General features: G+C 42.1%; 1 protein-coding gene across 1 annotated transcript in view; it reads left to right on the plus strand.

The window, feature by feature from the left end:
• The first annotated feature begins 3287 nt into the window (after nucleotides 1-3287).
• The window catches only part of LOC142376969 (dynein axonemal heavy chain 8-like), a 58073-nt gene continuing 41493 nt past the window's right edge, over nucleotides 3288-19867 (plus strand). The window contains exon 1 of the mRNA XM_075460680.1: nucleotides 3288-3327. Within this exon, the coding sequence (XP_075316795.1) occupies nucleotides 3288-3327 (40 nt within the window). The remainder of the gene's footprint in view (nucleotides 3328-19867) is intronic.

Consider the following 19867-nt stretch of genomic DNA (forward strand, 5'->3'; position numbering starts at 1 on the left):
GAGCCATAACAAAATATTGCTTTATTCATTTAATCATTAAATAATATACAGTGTCTTGGTTCAATAGGCTATGTGCAATCATTTCAATATGTTTTAATAAACATTGAACCAGTCCGGCCCTCGGCTTGTAACAAATTTGTTTTTTTGGCCCTCGGTGTATTTGACTTTGACATCCCTGCTCTAAATGAAACAAAAAATGATTGAGTCACAACCTCATAACCTGTAACAATGAGCTTAGCCTAAACATAGGAATACTACTGTTCCTTTGACAGTCAACTGGTTTTCCTCATCATAGAAATGTTTTTTAGAATTTAAAATCCATAAGCCGGCAGATATGCTGTGATGTTTACTCTGCGGGTGCTGTTTGGCGTCTCTTAGGAAACTCAGAAGGAGGACTGAAGGGATGCCCATCGTCTTCCAACCGACTGACCCGGCTCTGCAGTGTGCTGATCCGCAGGCAGGACCCTCCGACTCTGCCAACTGCTGAACCAAATTCAGTCAGCTGTATACATCCAGAGTCAAAATAAAGCTTTCATTCACTGCAAACTGCTGATTCTGCTCTACTTCTTACTGAAACTTCCCAGGTTGCATTGCCACATTTTATAGTCTTTATGAAAGCATGAATGGTTTACCCACAAGGTGGAAAACAACCACCACAAGCCGGTCGGACGCTAACTGCTGATTGTAAAAGTGGCCTCCTAATAATGCCACATCGATGAAGCTGAAACGGTGTTCAAATGAAAGTTGGCAGGTGGCTTTTTGGTGAAGCAGCGAGTGCTGCAGCGTGTCGGCGCCACGTGGACACAGAACATTCAGTCAACATTAGTCTGTGGTTCTCCAAAGATTTACAAGAACCACTAATGAATGTTTGGAGAATGCGTGCAGAGGCTTTTGGGAAAATAAAAACTCCACCATGTTCTGAGGACTGACCACTGAAAATACAGAAGGCTGTACCACATTCAAAGGAACAATCCTTCAGCATCCTGAGGCCCTCATGAAATATCTGGGATACACTACAGGAGACCTGTTAGTTCACTCCTCTGTTCAAGTGGGTCACTTTAGGAAAGCGGAGGGACCCACTCCACTCCACTCTGCCCATCTCCTCCTCAGGGTCTGCCTCTTTTGACATCTGTGGTCAAATGATAAAGTCGCTCGTTTATCTTCTTTCTGGTTATGCAGAAAAAACAACGCAATTCCAAGTAAATAGTTGAAAACTTGACATTGTTGTCAATTTTTACAAAGATCATTTATCTTTGCATATAAATCTTAAGCCTCGTTTCCACTATGCAGTACGGTACGGTTCGGCTCGCTTTGGGGTCAGCTTGCGTTCCCACCGTACAAAGGGGACCCTCAGGGGTGGGCGGAGTGCGTGCCGAAGCGTAAATAGCAAATAACAGCAAATAACACATAACATCCATAATTTGGAACCACCTCCAAGCTTCTTCAGCTTAATGCCACACTGGCTCTCGGTCCAGTTGAAACCAGCTCCCGCTGCACAGCCTCCCCACCCACAACGGTTAGCAGAGCCTGGAACCTGTGTGCTAGGTACCCCAAGCAGAAGGGTTAAAAAAAAAAAAAAACCTGCTGCGTCCTGTGAGCCGAGTTCCGGCCTCGTTTTGGCGTTGACGAAGGTAGTCCGGCTAGTTGGCTGGGGTCACAAAAATAAAGCGTCTTGTTTCTCAAAACAATATGCGTTCAAAAGAGTAATACATTTGCATCACAAAATGGTTATCCAGAAAAAGTCAGACCTCACAATCGCTTGGCACTATTTTTGCCTCCCTTCATAGCGACAGCTGCACCTGTTACGGTGTTTACTGCTCGGAAGCAGGGGACTGCTCGGTCTGCTTTTCGGTTTACACAGCCTGTAGTGATACGAAGGGAGAGAGAAATAGCGCCATGCGATTGTGAGGTCTGATTTTTTATGGCTACCGATTTTGTGATGCAAATGTATTACTCTTTTGAACGGATATTGTTTTGAGAAGCAAGACGCTTTATTTTTGTGGCCCCAGCCAACTATCCGGACTACCTTCGTCAACGCCAAAACGAGGCTGGAACTCGGCTCACAGGACGCAGCAGGGAGTAAGAAAATGTTCATCAATGATGTTGCTAATATGGGATGTCATACAGCTTCATGTCAAAAGAGGCGAACTATCCCTTTAAGACTTTGAAAGTCATGTAGTGTGACCAAAGCTTAACATTAAATGCCAACCTGACAGAATTTAAGCAGCAGTTTGTTTTTGTTTTGTCAGACTCAGTTGGATCACTGTAAGCGACCTGTAAACTGTATTTGGATTGGATGTCTTCATTCATCTACCTACAAGTCATTATAAGAGATGTAGACTGAGCTTAGTAGCACAATTCAGTCATTTGTACCGAATGGGAGAGGCAACTCTCAAACCTTGCTCATCTCATTCAGTTTTGCTTCACCCTAAATCCTTAAAGGCTGCCTTTTAAAGGAAACAGGCTTAAAAGATGGAATTAGGGTTAAGTTGCACTTAGATAAGATTAGATTAACATCATTACAAAAATATTTCCCTTTGACTTCCTTTTCTTTATGCAATGCGGAGTCCAGTGCCTTCACCACCAAGGGACAGTGAGGCCAGATGTCAGGAGACGGAGAGCAGCACTCAAGAGAAAATCAGGGCCAGGCAGGGGACCCGAGACGATTGTTTCCTTATAATGTGGCACAAGTTGTGTAAGATATTGTTTGGGCTTCATAGAAATACAGCAGTGTAGATGTTGGTCTATTTACATTATGAACTTCTGATATAAGTCTCTCTCTCTCTCTTTCTGGGCTTTCTGCTGAATTTTCTGTTGTCCCTGTTTATCTTCGTTTGCTCAGCCCTGTTCATCTGGAGGAAGATGAGAATCTTGAAGAGGCAATTCAGTGTTGTCTACTAGAAGACTGTGCTGTTAATATTCTAAAGTAAGAGTTACAAGTATTTTTTTACTACAGTAAAACTCTTGTTTACACCAGCGTAAACATCGCAAACAACATGGAACAATTCCTCATGCACTGAAGGTGATAGTGGAGTAAATGCAGAGGTAGCCAAAGGTCTGTTTATCTTTGTCATTGTCTTTTCTTTAATATAGGTCATCTGAAATGCCGAGCAAAGTAGAAGTTGCAGGCCTTCTACAAGCTCACAGTGAGAGAGTTATAACATCGGAAACAAGACAGATCTATATCAGTCGAGCCAATGCTTGGCCAACAGCCCAACGTGTGTTTAAGAGAACCTGTTTTGCACAAAGCTGTGACATGCTTTATGTCACATTTGCAAGCCATGAACATGACGCTGAGGAAGATGCTGCCGACCTTGGAGGTCCCAGGCGAGAGTTTTTCCGATTACTGGTGAAGCCTATCTTCCAAGACAGTGGAGCTTTTGAAGGTTTTTTCTAAATATATTGGTTTGAAAATGCCAGAATACACGATACAGAATGCGGTGTTAATTTATTTAATCTTTCAGGCACACCAAATGGATGCACACCAAGACTGAACATTCTCCACTTGCAAAATGGACTGTATGGAACCATTGGCAGGATGAAGTCTACAGTAATAATAACTGTAGGGGCTGAAGCACCTGCATTCCTGTCCCCGAGTGTCGTGGACTACATTGTGTCTGGGGACATCCTTCAACCTAAAAAGGTAATGGGCAATATTCTGACCTGAAGACTATTGTAGCAAGCCTTTGCTTTTTTTGACTATTCCACAGCAGTACAGTTACTTTTATTTTGGTAGAATGCATTATCAAAATAATTTTGGTTTCATATTACCCAATAAATAACTAAAAATGACTTTCTTGCCATTGGTAGGTAACTAAGTGTAAGTGAAATGCTACATAGTACTTCTGTAAATGTTGATTAAATGCAGTCATTTGAGAAAATAAGATTTTTGGGGGGGCTTTTTATGCCTTTAATGATAGGACAGTTGGAGAGAGACAGGAAGCAGAGAGAGGGGGAAGACATGCAGCAAACGACTGTCCGGTGCGGGACTCGAACCGGGGCCCACTGCAGCAAGGACTGTAGCCTCTGTACATGGGGCGGCTGCTTAACCCACTACACCACTGACCACCCTGAGAAAATAAGATTTTAAAGATCTGATCTGTAATATTTAGGTTCAACAGGCAACCTTGCAGGATGATTTGGAGAAAGCAGTCAGCAGCTGTGACTAATGGCGATATAAGGTGAGGGTCTTCCACTTGTTGTCACCATGGCCAACAGAGATTTGTTTGTGAAAAATGCAGTTCTATACCATACTGTTGTGCAACGGCAGAGCTGTCTTGATCAACTCATTGATGGCTTGTCCCACTATGGAGTAAGATTCACCTCACAGTTCTGTATCATATTTGCTCCGTGCTGTGGTAAAATTACTAAGAATTGTCATATCCACATTTAACCATAACTACTCATTTTTATGGCCTTTCATTTATGGTGTTGAATTTCCTTCTAGGTTTTATCACTCCTGAGAGAGAACCCCAGCTTGCATGTGCTGCTTGACATACCAGGAAAGGTCAAAGGTCGAGCAGCTGATTTTGTAGCTGGCATTCACAAACCAAGCTACTCTGTACTGGGGAGCAACGGAAGAGTTAGGGAGGAGTTGATGCTTCACCTTTTTGTGAATGCAACAACAATGACTGATGATGATGAATTCAACTACTGCTTCCTAGTGGCATTAATGAATGGATTTTTATTCAGCACCATTTAAACAAATGTCAGGATTCCACTCTTTAGTTTCGGATATGAGGTGCTATTAGTATTTATGTTGTCTACAACTGGACTAAAGTATTGTTGTGTTTTGAGATGTTTAACAGCTACCATTAAAGTACAAGTAAAGGCTTTGTTGTTGCAAGCACAACTTTAGCATAAATGTGCTGTCCTAGTTTTAATTTTTACTGTAAATCTACTAATAATTTACTGAAATCAGTTCATCAGGCTGCTGTGTTGTTCTGTGTACCCTCTGCCCCTCGCATGGTAACAACCCTAAAACTTTCCACTACAGCCCAGTGGCTGATGGTGTCCATGTGTAAATGTATTCCATAGAGGAGATTTGAGGCATATAGAGTTTGTTCATATTAGAAAGCAGTGGTTTCAATTGCATTACATAAGAAAGCTGAAAAATAAAGACTATAGCTTGTGTTTTCCCATCTTGCTCCACATTCTTTTCATCTTGTTATGAATTTAACTCGAGTTAAATTAGTAACTAGAGTTACTAGTTTTTTTATACTCAACAAACAGTAGTGAAGGAATGAAACTATGTACATTTACTCAAGTAAGGTACTTAAGTAGAAATTTGGAGTACTTTTCAGATCACATTTTTTAATTCCCCTCCTCACCATTGAAAGCCATGTTTATTCAGATTCACTGATGTTGAATATGTTGTGACAAACTGAAGAATGTGTTCTTTCTCCTCATCCTACTCCTCCTCAAGCTCTTTACAAAAGTGGACTTTTGAAAGTACAATGAGGCTAATGTTACCCAGTTGTCCATGTTATGCTGAGATCACACATTTACAAGTTTATCCAAAATAAACTGTTGTGTTCTCTGAAACAATGTTTTGCCATTGTTGTTGTCATGTAGAAGAGGGTTAATGGCATCATTCAGTTCTTGCAAATCCCTGCCATTCAATGGGGAAAATCCTCTTCTAGAGTTTGGTGAGGAACAAAAAACTATCCCTGCTGTTGAGAGTTCTGGGTTGTGAAGATGAGGCAAATCATTGTCCAGACTAAAAAGCTGAACTGGTGTTCTATCTCCTTCAGATGAGATAGAGTGATTGTTAAATCCAGCTTAGAATTCCTCCAAAGTACGGTTGATTCTGGGTAGAAAGAGCTAATGGAGACAAAATAGGTCTGTTGCATTATCTATGTCTAGGATACTCAGGGATTCCAGTTCATAAAAAATGGGTGCATAAATATGGCTGCAGTTTTTGTTCAAGTCTCGGTTAAAACGCTCGATCCTCTGGTTGTGTACAGAACTTCCTGTTAAGACAGAGCCTTCAGCCCTGCTTGCATGCATGTCCTCCCAAATCTGAGCGTTCTCTCCTCCGTGATCAGTCCTGATGTGCAGTGGTCTGCCAAACTGTCCAACAGCTGCAGTGAAGTGGTCTCTCACAGTTTCAGCACGATTATTGTTGGAACAGTGAAGACACATCAACATCCTACTGTAGCCGTCTATGGCACCTTGAACAACCAATTTCCACCTAATCAACTTGTGATTTCCGTCGACATGCCATATAAAATTTGGATGTGGGACAGAGTACACTCGCCGAACTATTGCTGTTCTTCTCCTGGCTAAGACACCAACTGGGTCCATCCTTAGCAGTGAATCTCTTACACGTTGTCTTTGAACCACAATGTTTTTGGAGCGGACATGCCCCATAAGCATCACTTCTCTAATATTTGGGTGTTCAGTTTTTATTTGTGACACTTCAAGATCCAATTGTTGATCACTGATGCTCTTAAATTTTGACGTTGGGATGTTATAGTCTTGCAGTAACTTGTAGAAATTTGGCCTCGAGATTGAAAGAATAGATGCCGCTTCTGTAAAGGTGGTTTTCAGTGAAAGAACATGTTCAAGCTCCTCTTTGGAAATCTGATGTCTTCCTTGTTAGTCATTCTAGAACACAGCAAAGAATATGACATTTGGCATGTTTCTATAACAAACAAGGGTTATTCAAGAGGAAATTATAGACCTAACAGATGAGCATTCACATCACTCATCATCTTTCTGACTGAAGAGAATTATAGATTGTACTGTTTGTTTATTTAAGGAATGTTTAACTAAATAACATGGACCATCAAAGATGAGAGGTTACTGAGAGGTAAATGAGAAGTAAATCAAACAAATATGAACATGAATATGAATGAGTACTTACTGAGCAAGGTCTGTTGCTGGTAAAGGTATGGTAGCGCTGGAGCAGGAACCCTGAGGAGTTTTAAAATATAAACAAAATACCAAAGACGTTATTATATTGTCACGTGTTAGTGTAAAATATGCCACCATGATTGGAAACAAAACGGAAACAGTATACCACACAGAAAACAAACAAACAAACAAACAGCCAGCTAGGTTACATGAGTATGAAAGTATACCGAGCGGTATGACGTCCCAGTGGAGGTGGTGGGTGTGGCTGGCCCAGGTGGGATGTTGCAGCTGGTGGGAGCCTGAAGAGACATTAGCAAAATATTAGCAACATTATCTTTCATGTGTTTTTTCTTTTTATACGCCCAGCAGTCAAAAACCACCGATGTGATTGGCGAAGGACAAAAAAAACAGGAAAATGTAGAAACAAAGAGAGATAGATTTTATGCTTTTTTACAGTACGCACACTCATACCTTATTCACATTAAATGAAATGTCTTTATCATTGTGACTGCCTCTGTCCTCCATCAGCATAACTCTCTCTCGGCAGTAGCGATTCTAGAGATTTACACATGGGGTGGCAGAGGGGTGGAAGGCATATATTGTAGGGTGGCAATTTTTTTAGGAAGCCCATCTTACTTTGTACTTTATATGAACCCATATACAACAGTTTTTTCAACACCCAAGTGTGATAACTTCAATATTTGGTCTACATACATGAGCATTCCACTTTTTAGTACATTAAAACAGTGTTTCCCTTGGGATTATTGTAGCAGCAGAAATGTTGCTCATCCCAAGCAGGCCTTCTGGGGGTGGGGTGGGGGGGTGGGTCATTGAATTAACAATGTTCAACAAAATGTTGAACATTGTTAATTCAATTGAATCAATCTGAGGCACTCTGAAAGCAAAATCAAGCCATAGGAATGATTTAGAAATTTGAGGACTTCCCAGCACTTTACAAAATTCCAGCATTATCCTAGAAGTAAAGCCCTCCCTCAAAGGCCTGCCTGCCAAAGTATTTTGTGAGTGCATGTGTACAGAATAACAACAATATATAAACATATTAAATTGGGGATTTTTTAAAAGGCTTAGACAGGCTGGATATAAATAGTTAGATACTGCAGCTGGCTAGTTAGATATCGGCCTACACAATTTAGTAACTAAATGTGTATTGATACTTTAAATAAGTCTTTGATACGTTTTGCTTTATTTTATAACAGCATTTAACCTACAGAAATAAAATGCAGATGATGGCGCATTCAGCCTACCTCCACATGTCTTTTACAGTCATTAAGTATACTGTGCACCTCGCCATGGTGTCATCATTCTTCACCTTCACTAGACATGGATATACTTTAGTAGGCCTATATTCTGCTGTAAAATGAGTCTTATATTTTCCTTTTTTACTCATGGATTCACCCTCTGCCATTTGGCAGGATGCGCAGTTTTGAGTGGTAACTTAGGTGACTGTCAGAGAGTAAATCGAAGCCCTCCCACACCGAAGGTTATTTGCTTATTTTGCTGAATAAACCGCCCTCTGACAAGCAGTCGCCCTGAACGCTCGTTGAACAGAGCATCGCTTCGGACAGATACGCACAGGTTTCACAAGCAACCTCTCCCCACACCCCTCTCTCTCTCGTGCCTGCGCAGTCGATACGCGCATGGTGCACGAGTTATTTTATTGCCTGCACGCTCTCACTCACATTGAACAAAAAAAAAAAAAAAAAAAAAAAAAAACACACACACTCCCTCGCATAGTCTAAAATGGCTCGCGGGCATCCGTGATGTGTATGACTTCGGCAATCGATTAATTTGTGCGCACGACTGTGGAACACGGAAGCTGAGAAAGTAAGTGCGCTGTTTTTGATGTTCTCAAAATGTATAATGTCTGTGCTAGCTAGTGGTATGGTTAGCCCCTGAGTTGAATTGTATTGCTACTGACACCACGGCCAATTCGGTCAAAAGTATTTTGATACACGTTAAGAGCCTCAGGAAAGGTTAAAAGCTTGCCCGATACAGCCCGCTTTCATGGAAATCAGCGCAATCGGACAACTTTGCGCAGCGGGCATGAAAATTTCTCGTGTTTTTCCCTTTGGCAAACTTTCCTTGGTCTCCAACAGATGGGATATGTTTGTAAAAATACCGGAATTCTCCTATAACTATATCCAATTTGGCCTAGTTGCGCTCTAAAGACTCCATTTTTCATCTTTCTGGAAAAAGTCATAACCATGTGACACAGAGTTCCGTAGGCCTTGTTGAAATGCAACTGCTGGCTACCCATATGCCCTTTTTAGGACAACACACTGCGAACATGATGTCGAGGGTGAGTGCACAGGTAGACTGCCTGAACACAGCCATAATAAAAAGAAAATTGTTGACTGTGCACTGTACTTAAAAAGTATTTATTTCATGTGACAATTAAAAGAAAATAGTACATAGTCAGGCTCAAACCACAAGTAAAATGGATATTGCGGCGTATAAACTTAAAAACCAATACAAACGCCGCGGCCGGCTAAGACATGGGCTGTGTTCGAAACCGCCTACTACATACTACATACTTGCAAACGGCATAAGGCCCATTTATGCCCTACGTTAAAGGATAAGATCGGTTTTTTGACATTGGGCCCTTGATTTCACATTATAACATGATGTTCTACTCATCCCTGCTTGTTGTTGAACATTTGGAGCTGTTCCGAAGATATTCGCGAGGCGTCTGGCTGCTCTCTTGAGATATTCGGCCATGAAACGGTTTCCTATGGGCAAGCTTATACAGGCACAAACTATGCTGTTTATAATTTATTAATTACTCTACACTAGCACTGATAACGTGGAGGTGCGTCGCTTACTTAAAAAAATCCGGGTTATTGTAATTTTGATTTTTTCGTCGTAAAGTGGGTGTTACTGACGTCCTCTGGTGCTACTGCCACAGACAGCCCACAGACCTGCTGCCTATTTATTCATTCGGCTAAAATTCAAAATTAGTAACCCGGATTTTTTTAAGTAAGCGACGCACCTCCACGTTATCAGTGCTAGTGTAGAGTAATTAATAAATTATAAACAGCATAGTTTGTGCCTGTATAAGCTTGCCCATAGGAAACCGTTTCATGGCCGAATATCTCAAGAGAGCAGCCAGACGCCTCTCGAATATCTTCGGAACAGCTCCAAATGACCAACAACAAGCAGGGGTGAGTAGAACATCATGTTATAATGTGAAATCAAGGGCCCAATGTCAAAAAAACGGTCTTATCCTTTAACTACGGAAACGGACGCTTTCACCCGGTTCCGGGGGTCGTTTCATCCGTCAGTTTGTCCGTAGGTCAAGAGCTTAGCAATCCGGTGAGCTCCGGGCGAAACGGAGCAATACCAGAGGAATTCGTGGGGGCAGTAGAGAGTCAGGAGCGTGTTGGCTCCGGAAGTTATGGAGGAAGAAGAAGAACGAAGAGTGGAAGATTAAAACATTTTAAGATTTAAAAATGCCAGGTAATGGAGGAGAGGATTTGTGAGATGGTCAGGGTGTATATACATTTGTATGACTGCAACTTCCTCAATTGACGCCATGTTTCTCAAACCCGCGGCCGACAATGACTCAATATATAATACCGCCCTCTAGAGGATTTCTTACGGACGTGCGCAATACGGACGGAGGCATAAGTAGAAGCTCCGGGAGCAACGTATGGACCGGACAGACGAATTTCGTCCGGTTCCGTAGGGCATAAATCGGGCTATACTCATCGATCAGACAGTATGCAGAGCGTTTACACACAGTGCACTCCACTCCTGCCCGAGCCGAAATCAGCCAGCCTGAAAAGCTGAATTCAATTCAATTCAATTCAATTCATTTTTATTTATATAGCGCCAAATACAACAAATGTCATCTCAAGGCACTTAGATAGTAAGTCCAATTCAAGCCAATTGGAATTCAATTAATTAATAATAATCATAATTCATAAAATAATCCAATTCGTTCATATAGAGCCAATTCAAAAACAATTTCCTAGCTAAGAAAACCAACAGATTGCACTGAAAACTTTTTGTTTTTCGGTCCAATCTCCCGGCCTGAGCGGCGTGCCTGAGGCGACTGTGGAGAGAAACGACTCCCTTTTAACAGGAAGAAACCTCTGGCAGAACCAGACTCAGGAAGGGTGGCCATCCGCCTCGACCAGCTGGGGTTTGAGAAGACAGAAAAAGGCGGGGGGGGGGCCACCGCGACGGCGGCACTGTAACACCATTCAAAGGATATCTGTTGGAACAGGGAAACACGAGTTAATGACCACAATAATATCACATATACATAAAGAGAGTAAAGTGAGGAAAGGTGTGTCAGATGAGGCCCCCCAGCAGTCTAGGCCTATAGCAGCTTAACTATGGGATGTTTCAGGATCACCTGAGCCATCCCTAACTATAAGCTTTATCAAAAAGGAAAGTTTTAAGCCTGGTCTTAAAAGTGGAAAGGGTGTCTGCTTCCCGGACATTTACTGGCAGCTTATTCCACAATTGAGGGGCCTGATAACTGAAGGCTCTGCCTCCCATTCTACTTTTAGAAACTCTGGGAACCTCAAGTAAACCTGCAGTTTGGGAACGAAGTGCTCTGTTAGGAAAATATCTTACAATGAGATCTTTAAGATATGATGGAGCTCGGTCATTAAGAGCTTTATATGTGAGGAGAAGAATCTTAAATTCTATTCTGAATTTAACAGGGAGCCAATGAAGAGAAGCTAAAACTGGAGAAATATGATCTCTGCTGTTAGTTCTCGTCAAAACTCTGGCTGCAGCATTTTGGATCAACTGAAGGCTTTTCAGAGAATATGTAGGACAGCCCAATAATAAAGAATTACAGTAGTCCAATCTTGAAGTAACAAATGCATGAATTAGTTTTTCTGCATCACTCTGAGACAAGATGTTCCTGATTTTAACAATATTACGAAGGTGAAAGAAGGCAGTCCTAGAAACCTGTTTTATATGCGAGTCAAATGATAAGTTCTGGTCAAAAATAACTCCAAGGTTCCTCACTGTAGAACTAGAAGCCAAGGAAATACCATCTAGAGTAACTATATAGCTAGACAATTTCTCCCTGAAACGCTCAGGTCCAAAGATAACGACTTCAGTTTTGTCTGAATTTAGCAGCAGACAGTTCTGAGTCATCCAGGTCTTTATGTCTTTAAGACATGCTTGTAGTCTGACCAACCTATTGGGTTCATCTGGTTTTATAGATAAGTAAAGCTGAGTATCATCAGCATAGCAATGGAAATTTATGCCATGCTGTCTAATAATGTTACCTAATGGAAGCATGTATAAAGTAAAAAGAATCGGTCCAAGCACAGAACCCTGGGGAACTCCATGACTTACTCTGGTGTGTGAGGAAGATTCTTCGTTTACAAGAACAAACTGAAATCTATCAGATAAATATGATTTAAACCAGCCTAATGCAGTTCCTTTAATCCCAATAACATGTTCAAGTCTGTGTAATAAGATACTGTGATCGACCGTATCAAATGCAGCACTGAGATCCAACAGGACAAGCACAGACACAAGTCCGCTATCAGAGGCTAAGAGGAGATCATTGGTAACTTTCAGCAGTGCAGTTTCTGTGCTATGATGCACTCTGAATCCTGACTGAAACTCTTCAAACAAATTATTTCTGTGTAAATGATCACAAAGCTGAGCTGCAACTATTTTTTCAAGAACTTTAGACATAAAAGGGAGATTGGATATAGGTCTATAATGAGCCAACACTTCTGAATCAAGAGTAGGTTTTTTAAGTAAAGGTTTAATTACAGCAACCTTAAAAGTCTGAGGTACATATCCTGTCAACAAAGACAGATTGATCAAATCCAATATGGAAGTGTCAATTAATGGGAAAACCTCCTTGAACAGTCTGGTTGGGATTGGGTCTAAAACACAAGTTGATGGTTTAGAAGAGACTATTGCTGTTGTTAGTTCAGAGAGATCAACTGGGCAGAAGCCGTCTAAATACAAATCAGGTTCTAAAGATACTTCTAAAGCTGCTGTACTTGATGATACATCACTGATAATAGTGGGAAGGACTCCATCAATCTTCTCTCTGATAGAAACAATTTTATTAATAAAGAAGCTCATGAAATCATCACTGCTGAGAGTTAAAGGAATAACTGGCTCAGCAGAGCTCGGACTCTTAGTCAGACTGGCTACAGTGCTGAAAAGAAACCTGGGATTATTCTTATTCTCTTCTATCAATGATGAATAATAAGCAGTTCTAGCTTTACGAAGGGCTTTCTTATACATTGTTAAACTATCTTTCCAGACTAACTGAGACTCTTCTAAATTAGAGGAACGCCACTGTCTCTCCAGCTTTCTTGCAGTCTGCTTTAAAGCACGCAGCTGTGAATTATACCAAGGAGCCAGCCTCTTCTGACTGATTACCTTCCTTTTCAGAGGGGCAACATTGTCCAGTGCTGTACGCATTGAAACTATAGTGCTGTCAACAAGAGAGTCAAATGCTGCTGGAGTAAAGTTTATGTAGTCGTCCTCTGTCATATCTGCACATGGCAGTGAAGAAAAGGATGATGGAATTAATTCTTTAAATCTGGTTACAGCATCCTCTGATAGACACCTTCTATATGTAAATTTCTTCTCAGAAACTGTATAGTCAAGTAATGTAAACTCAAAGGTTATCAGAAAATGGTCAGATAAGACAGGGTTATGAGGGAACACTGTTAACTGTTCACTCTCAATGCCATAAGTCAGCACAAGATCAAGGGTGTGATTAAGGCAGTGAGTCGGTCCGTGAACACTCTGAGAAAATCCAATAGAGTCTAATATAGAATTAAAGTTCATATTCAGGCAGTCATTTTCAACATCTACATGAATATTAAAGTCACCCACTACAATGACTTTATCTGTACTCAGCACTAACTGGGATAAAAACTCTGAGAATTCAGACAGAAACTCAGAATAAGGGCCAGGTGGACGATACACAACAACAAACACAAGAGGTTTCTGGGATTTCCACTTTGCGTGGGAAAAACTGAGAATCAGATATTCAAAAGAGCTCAAACTAATCTTGGGTCTGGGACTGATGAGTAACCCTGATCTGAAAATAGCTGCCACTCCTCCTCCTCTGCCTGTGGTTCGAGGAACGTGAACATTTAAACAGTCAGAGGGAGTTGCTTCATTAATGCTAACATGATCCTCCTGCTGCAGCCAGGTTTCTGTAAGACAAAATATATCAATATGATGATCACAAATCAACTCATTCACTAACAGAGACTTCGAAAGGAGAGATCTGATATTCAGCAAACCACATTTAATAGTTTGATGTTTTTGTTCAGTTAAAGTTTTTGTTTTAATAATTTCTTTTTGCACAAGAGGATTTGCTCCTTTTGTGTTAATTGATTGGGTGGGTAGCAGTAGGTGGGAAGCTGCAGAGAAGTGTGTAAGACTACAACTCTGCATCCTGGTCTGAACCCTGGGTTGTCATGTTTTAGGGTGGCAAATAAATTCATCCATATTTCTAGAAATGAGAGCTGCTCCTTCCAAAGTGGGATGGATGCCGTCTCTCCTCATCAGACCAGGTTTTCTCCAGAAAGATTGCCAATTATCTATGTAGCCCACGTTGTTTGCTGGACACCATCTAGACAACCAGCGATTGTAAGACGACATGCGGCTAAACATGTCATCACTGGTCAGATTTGGCAGGGGTCCAGAGAAAACTACGGAGTCCGACATTGTTTTGGCAAAATCACACACCGATGCAACATTAATTTTAGTGACCTCCGATTGGCGTAACCGGGTGTCATTAACGCCGACGTGAATAACTATTTTACCATATTTACGTTTATCCTTAGCCAGCAGTTTTAAATAGGATTCTATGTCGCCCGCTCTGGCCCCTGGAATGCATTTGACTATGGCCGCTGGTGCCTCTAATGCCACGTTTCTGACTATAGAGCTGCCAATTACCAGGGTTTTATCCTCAGCGGGTGTGTCGCTGAGTGGGGAAAATCTGTTAGAAGCGTGGACAGGTCGATGGTGAACAACGGGCTTGACTTTAGAGCTATGCCTCTTCCTGACAGTCACCCAGCCACGATGTAATCCCGGCTGCTCGGGTTCTGCCTGGGGGCGGCTAATGGAGCTAGCTACGCTAGGTGGCTCCACACTGGCAAAAGGGGCCTGGCTCGCTATCGGTTGATTTTCAACAGTGCAGAGCCGAGCTTCCAATTCAGATAACCTCGCCTCCAAAACTACAAAAAGACTACATTTGTTACATGTACCATTATCGCTAAAGGAGGCAGAGGAGTAACTAAACATCTGACACACGGAGCAGGTGAAAGCAGGAGAAGGAGGAAGAGAAAGAGAACCGGTAGCCATGCTACGCTAGAGAACCAGACACACCGCTAAAAAGTGAGAATAAAGATTAAAGATCTGTAGGAGTGTGTTAGAACAGAACGGTAAGCTATAGAGTTTAACTATGCAAAATTGTGTAAGTTATAGATCGAAATAAAGTGATTATCAGTACTCCAAGCGGAGCAAGAAATTCCACAGTGCACGAGCAAGGTAACAGGAAGTGATGCAACACGTCTTACCGCAAAGCGTCACAGCGTCAGCAAAGCCTCCAACCCAACAAGGTTAAATAAATAAATAAACTCTGTAAATATATAACTTTAGCAACATCTGAAACATTTTCAGGCGAGAAAGTAGTCATTTAGACCCCCAAGGTGTTGAAAATCTGACAAAATACCGGCTATTTACAATTTTGTTCCCACGAATTTGGCACTAAAGCTAGCCGCAGTGAGCAACGCACTTCCGGTTATGCCGTTTTGACTGCTGTCGTCCCGTTAACGGAATTTGACCGTTAAATGGCGATGGGCAACGTCACGTTACGTTGCATCTTGGGTAGTTTGAGTGTGACAAGTAACCTCATGATGAATACTCAACATTTCGGCGAATCTAGTATGCATCTAGTGTACATCCGGGAACTTGAAAAAGTATGACTAGTAGGAATAGTAGGAGAAGTAGGCGGTTTCGAACACAGCCATGGGGTTTTACTACTGAAGACGCGTCACGCAGAACTATTGCATGAATGTTGTTGTTTATTGCTTCATCTCACAAGCTTGTACATAAAAGGACACTTACTTCATTTGATGCATTTCACAAGCCGTGCAAGGATGCCTCTGACAGTGCGAGTTATTATTATGCTTACGTTTACATTCACGATCAACAAAAAGTTTTTCCTCAAGCTCAGCCTGACCCAGCCGCCATGATCCAAGCTCATCCCATCACAGCTGAGCTCACCTGCTCATTTAAAGGAAAAACACACCCAAAGTGCCACCCACAGAAAGAAATAGAATAATACAAAGTAAAACAACTCAAAAATCAATGTGTGGCTCCTACAATGGATAAAAAAAAAAATATTTACTGATACAATGAAGCAATTCTGGGGCACATAATTGAAGCCTGGCAGCTATACCTTGTTTTATGCAGCAGTTGGGTAACTCACTGCATGAAAAGAGGGATTTGTGGATGTATGTGGCCCCTTACATGTCCGTATACGTTAAGCCCCTGCATTTGCGGTGGTAAAAGTGAAAACTTGGCCCAAGTTGTCGCAAATTGACCTGGCAACTGCTCCCCCATGCCCCCCTCCCCTCCCCTACTTAGGAGAGCCCTACTTAGGAGAGCCTTTAATATGTAAATGCCAGTGATCAGGTCGGGAGCTGCCACAGTCATTTTCAAGTGGGGTGGGGTGAGGTGAGGTGGGGGGTGGGCAGGCCTGTTTCTACACGTTCATCACTATCACCTCCAACTCCAGCCAAGTTTGTTGCTGTGGTGTCTTGAAAAAGAAGAGGTGCACGCTGTCTGCTGGTGACAGGTGATGCATATCTGTTTTTTTTTCTCCCAAACACCTCTTTTGTAATACCGCTTTTTGTGGGCAAAATTCAAGGATTCAAAGGTTTATTGTCATATGTGCAGTTAGAAACGTGTTTCCCTGAACAATGAAATTCTTTTCTTTGTTGCCCGCACTGGATGTCCAAATGTATAATAAATAGTGGTGGGCATAGATTATTTTTTTTAATCTAGATTAATCTCACTGAAATCTTGAAATTAATCTAGATTAATCTAGATTAAAATGGCTCATTCAGGGGTCCGACAATCCGCGGGGTTCGCGGAAACAGACGTGTAAACTTTAGTTCCTATCCAAACAATAGTCCTTTAATCCTGAGACTGTTGCAATTGCCGTGTCGAGTGCTTCCATACAATAGTGTAGTAACCCCACGCATACCTTTCTCACTGCAATTAAGTTTTATTTCGGATTTATTTCGGATTTTATTTCGAATTTAGTTTATTTTCACAGCTGCCTCTGCTATTCCTGCTCTTCTCAGGTGTACCTAATGTAGTTTTACATTATTTGTAAGGTGATGTATATCTTGTATAACAAATTGTAAATAACAAAACGTTTATTCGTGTCCCTGCCCTCTCTTTCCTCATGTTCTTTTCCGCGGGGGTGCTGCACAGCCGCGGTGCCTTTAAGAATTTAACATTCTAAATGTGACGTCACAAGCTACCAAAGCTACCAAAGCAAATTCTCAAGCGAAGCTCGCGGAGGTCGCTCTTGGTGTACACGCAGTATTAGGGCAGACCAGCTTATTCACATGCATGGCTCCAGCAGTTTCTCTAGCTACGCCAACTTCTCATATTCAGCACTTGTTGGGAGGGCCAGATGGTGCTGCTGTTGAGATAGCGTTGTGTGCAGTGCGTCTCTGTTGCGCCACACGCGCAGTATCCTCCCTGCGGCCACCATATTAGGAGCGCTGTCTGTTCCAACAGGGCAGATTTTGTCAACTATCCCCCACAGATAAGCGACCTCCATAAACTGCCTAGCACAGGCTTCTGCAAAGTAGCGTTCTTCTGTTTTAATCACACCTAACGGCAGACAAAGTACATCAGCCCACACCCGAGCTAAAATATCAAGGTAAAAGTCATCACAGTTTGCTTAGGCTACCTATTTTGACCTAGTTCCCAACCCAACTTTGAGAATAGATTAACGGCGATATTTTTTATATCGCCCGATAAGACTCTCAAATTATCGCAGCACGTTAACGCCGATAACGGCCCACCACTAATAATAATAAAGATAAGATAAAGATAAAATAAGCATGCAACAGCAATATTCTAAAAGGTTTCTTAAATAAAATAGAAATATAGAAATAAAAATATAGTAATCTGGCCTGTATACATAATGTGCAGTAGTGCGCTCTGTGTTTTATTGTGTATGGCTTAATTCGGTGTCACAATGGTCACAAAATCGCAGAGGTCTTTTCTTTGTCCTTGCAGAGTCCATTTTTGTGTCAAAACAGTGCAAATTGCCAGCTGTGGTCAGACAACATTAAAGATGAACTGAACCGAATGTTCATCTATCATTCAAATTAAATTTTTGTCTTTTTCTAAAACCATCAATCCAACTTGAACTAAATTTTCCGGGCATAACTTGTTAAAACGGCCATTTAAAAGTGTGAATTATGTGGCCTTTGGTGCGAAATTGGCCAAGTGACCGTGACGTCATAGGGTTGACTCCCTTATTTGCTAGTATGGCTGGCTGCGAAAATAACATACATTTGATGGACCTATATCTCATAAAGGAACCAAAATTCTGATACAAACATCAGCAGGTCGAAAGAACACACCTCTAACATTATGTGGAAAAACTTTCGTTGAATTTAAGCCACACAAATCGATTTAGTATCTATATTGTAGAGGCTCTCTGCACCTCCCGTATGGGTTGGCTAATGGAAATGAAAGTTACCATTTTCGGCACAGGATCGGCGGCACAAAACAGCCATCGCTCCTACTACACGCTGATTATTATTAAGATGCTGTCAATCAAATGACACAATAGTGTACGTTTGCTGTGGTAAACTGGAAAAGATTTGAACATTCCGGTTTCGCAGATATGGCATTCTGCTGCGCTGTCTTTGACACGTTGAAACCTAACGAAGGGGCACTTTGAAATCCAGCCACTTAAAAAAAAACGTATGTGCTTATAACATGGTTTTAATGTAAGCTTAATAAACAATGGCGTGGATTAACGGGTCGGAGATCCTCCAGTGCGCGGCCCCGTCTGCAGATCCTCACGGGTCGGCGGCAGGGAGATGGGCACCCGGCCTCGGCACGACTGACAGCAGCCATCGGTAGGACTGATCCACGGAGCCTCGGATGTCGTAGCCGGCGCAATCACCGGAGAGACCAGACAGCAGATGGCGAGCGTTGTTGGTGGAGGGCAAAGCCAGGTGGGCTTTCAGCCGGCATATTGCTCCACCTCTCTCTCTTTCCATCTCTTCTGCGACGGCTGTTGCGTTGCAACCGACCAGGTAGATGCCATAGGTAAGAGGGTACAGACGCCAAAACAGGTGGCGGTGAATTTGTCTGAGCGTTGACGTGATCGAAATTATGTCCACAGAATCTCTGATTTTCAAGAGACTCAGGCGATCATGCATCAGTAGCGATGAAAACGATACAAACATGACAAAACACAAAAAAGCTAGCAGAGGTAGACGGCCGGCCACTCACAACGTCGCCAAATTCTAGCTGGATATGTGTGCAGACCGAAGAGCAGAGCGAGCAGTCCCCTGCTTCCGAGCAGCAAACACCGTAACAGGTGCAGCTATCGGCAGGCGGCAGCAGGCAGTGATACGATCCACCGTGCTCTCGTGTTTGCCTTCTCCTTGTCAGCCTCAGTTCCAGTATTTTTTAGTTTGGGAAACGTGCAGAGAGATGCCTTCAGTGAAGCTGTTATTTTTGCAACTAACACCATTTGACCCTCCAGCAACACAATATTTTCCACCGTGCTTTGATGTCTTAGCCATAGACGCCGCCATTACAGTTAGACGACTAGAACTTCTGTGTCAACCCTATGACGTCACGCATAAAAAAATGAATTCGCACAAAAAGACAAAATGTGGCTCCTTTTGAGCCCGTTTTAACATGACTTCCCGGATAAATTATTATCCAGACAATATCTCATTTTAATCGCAAGGCTTGGAAC

Source organism: Odontesthes bonariensis, chromosome 3 (assembly GCF_027942865.1).
Source record: "Odontesthes bonariensis isolate fOdoBon6 chromosome 3, fOdoBon6.hap1, whole genome shotgun sequence".
Taxonomy (NCBI): Eukaryota; Metazoa; Chordata; class Actinopteri; order Atheriniformes; family Atherinopsidae; genus Odontesthes; species Odontesthes bonariensis.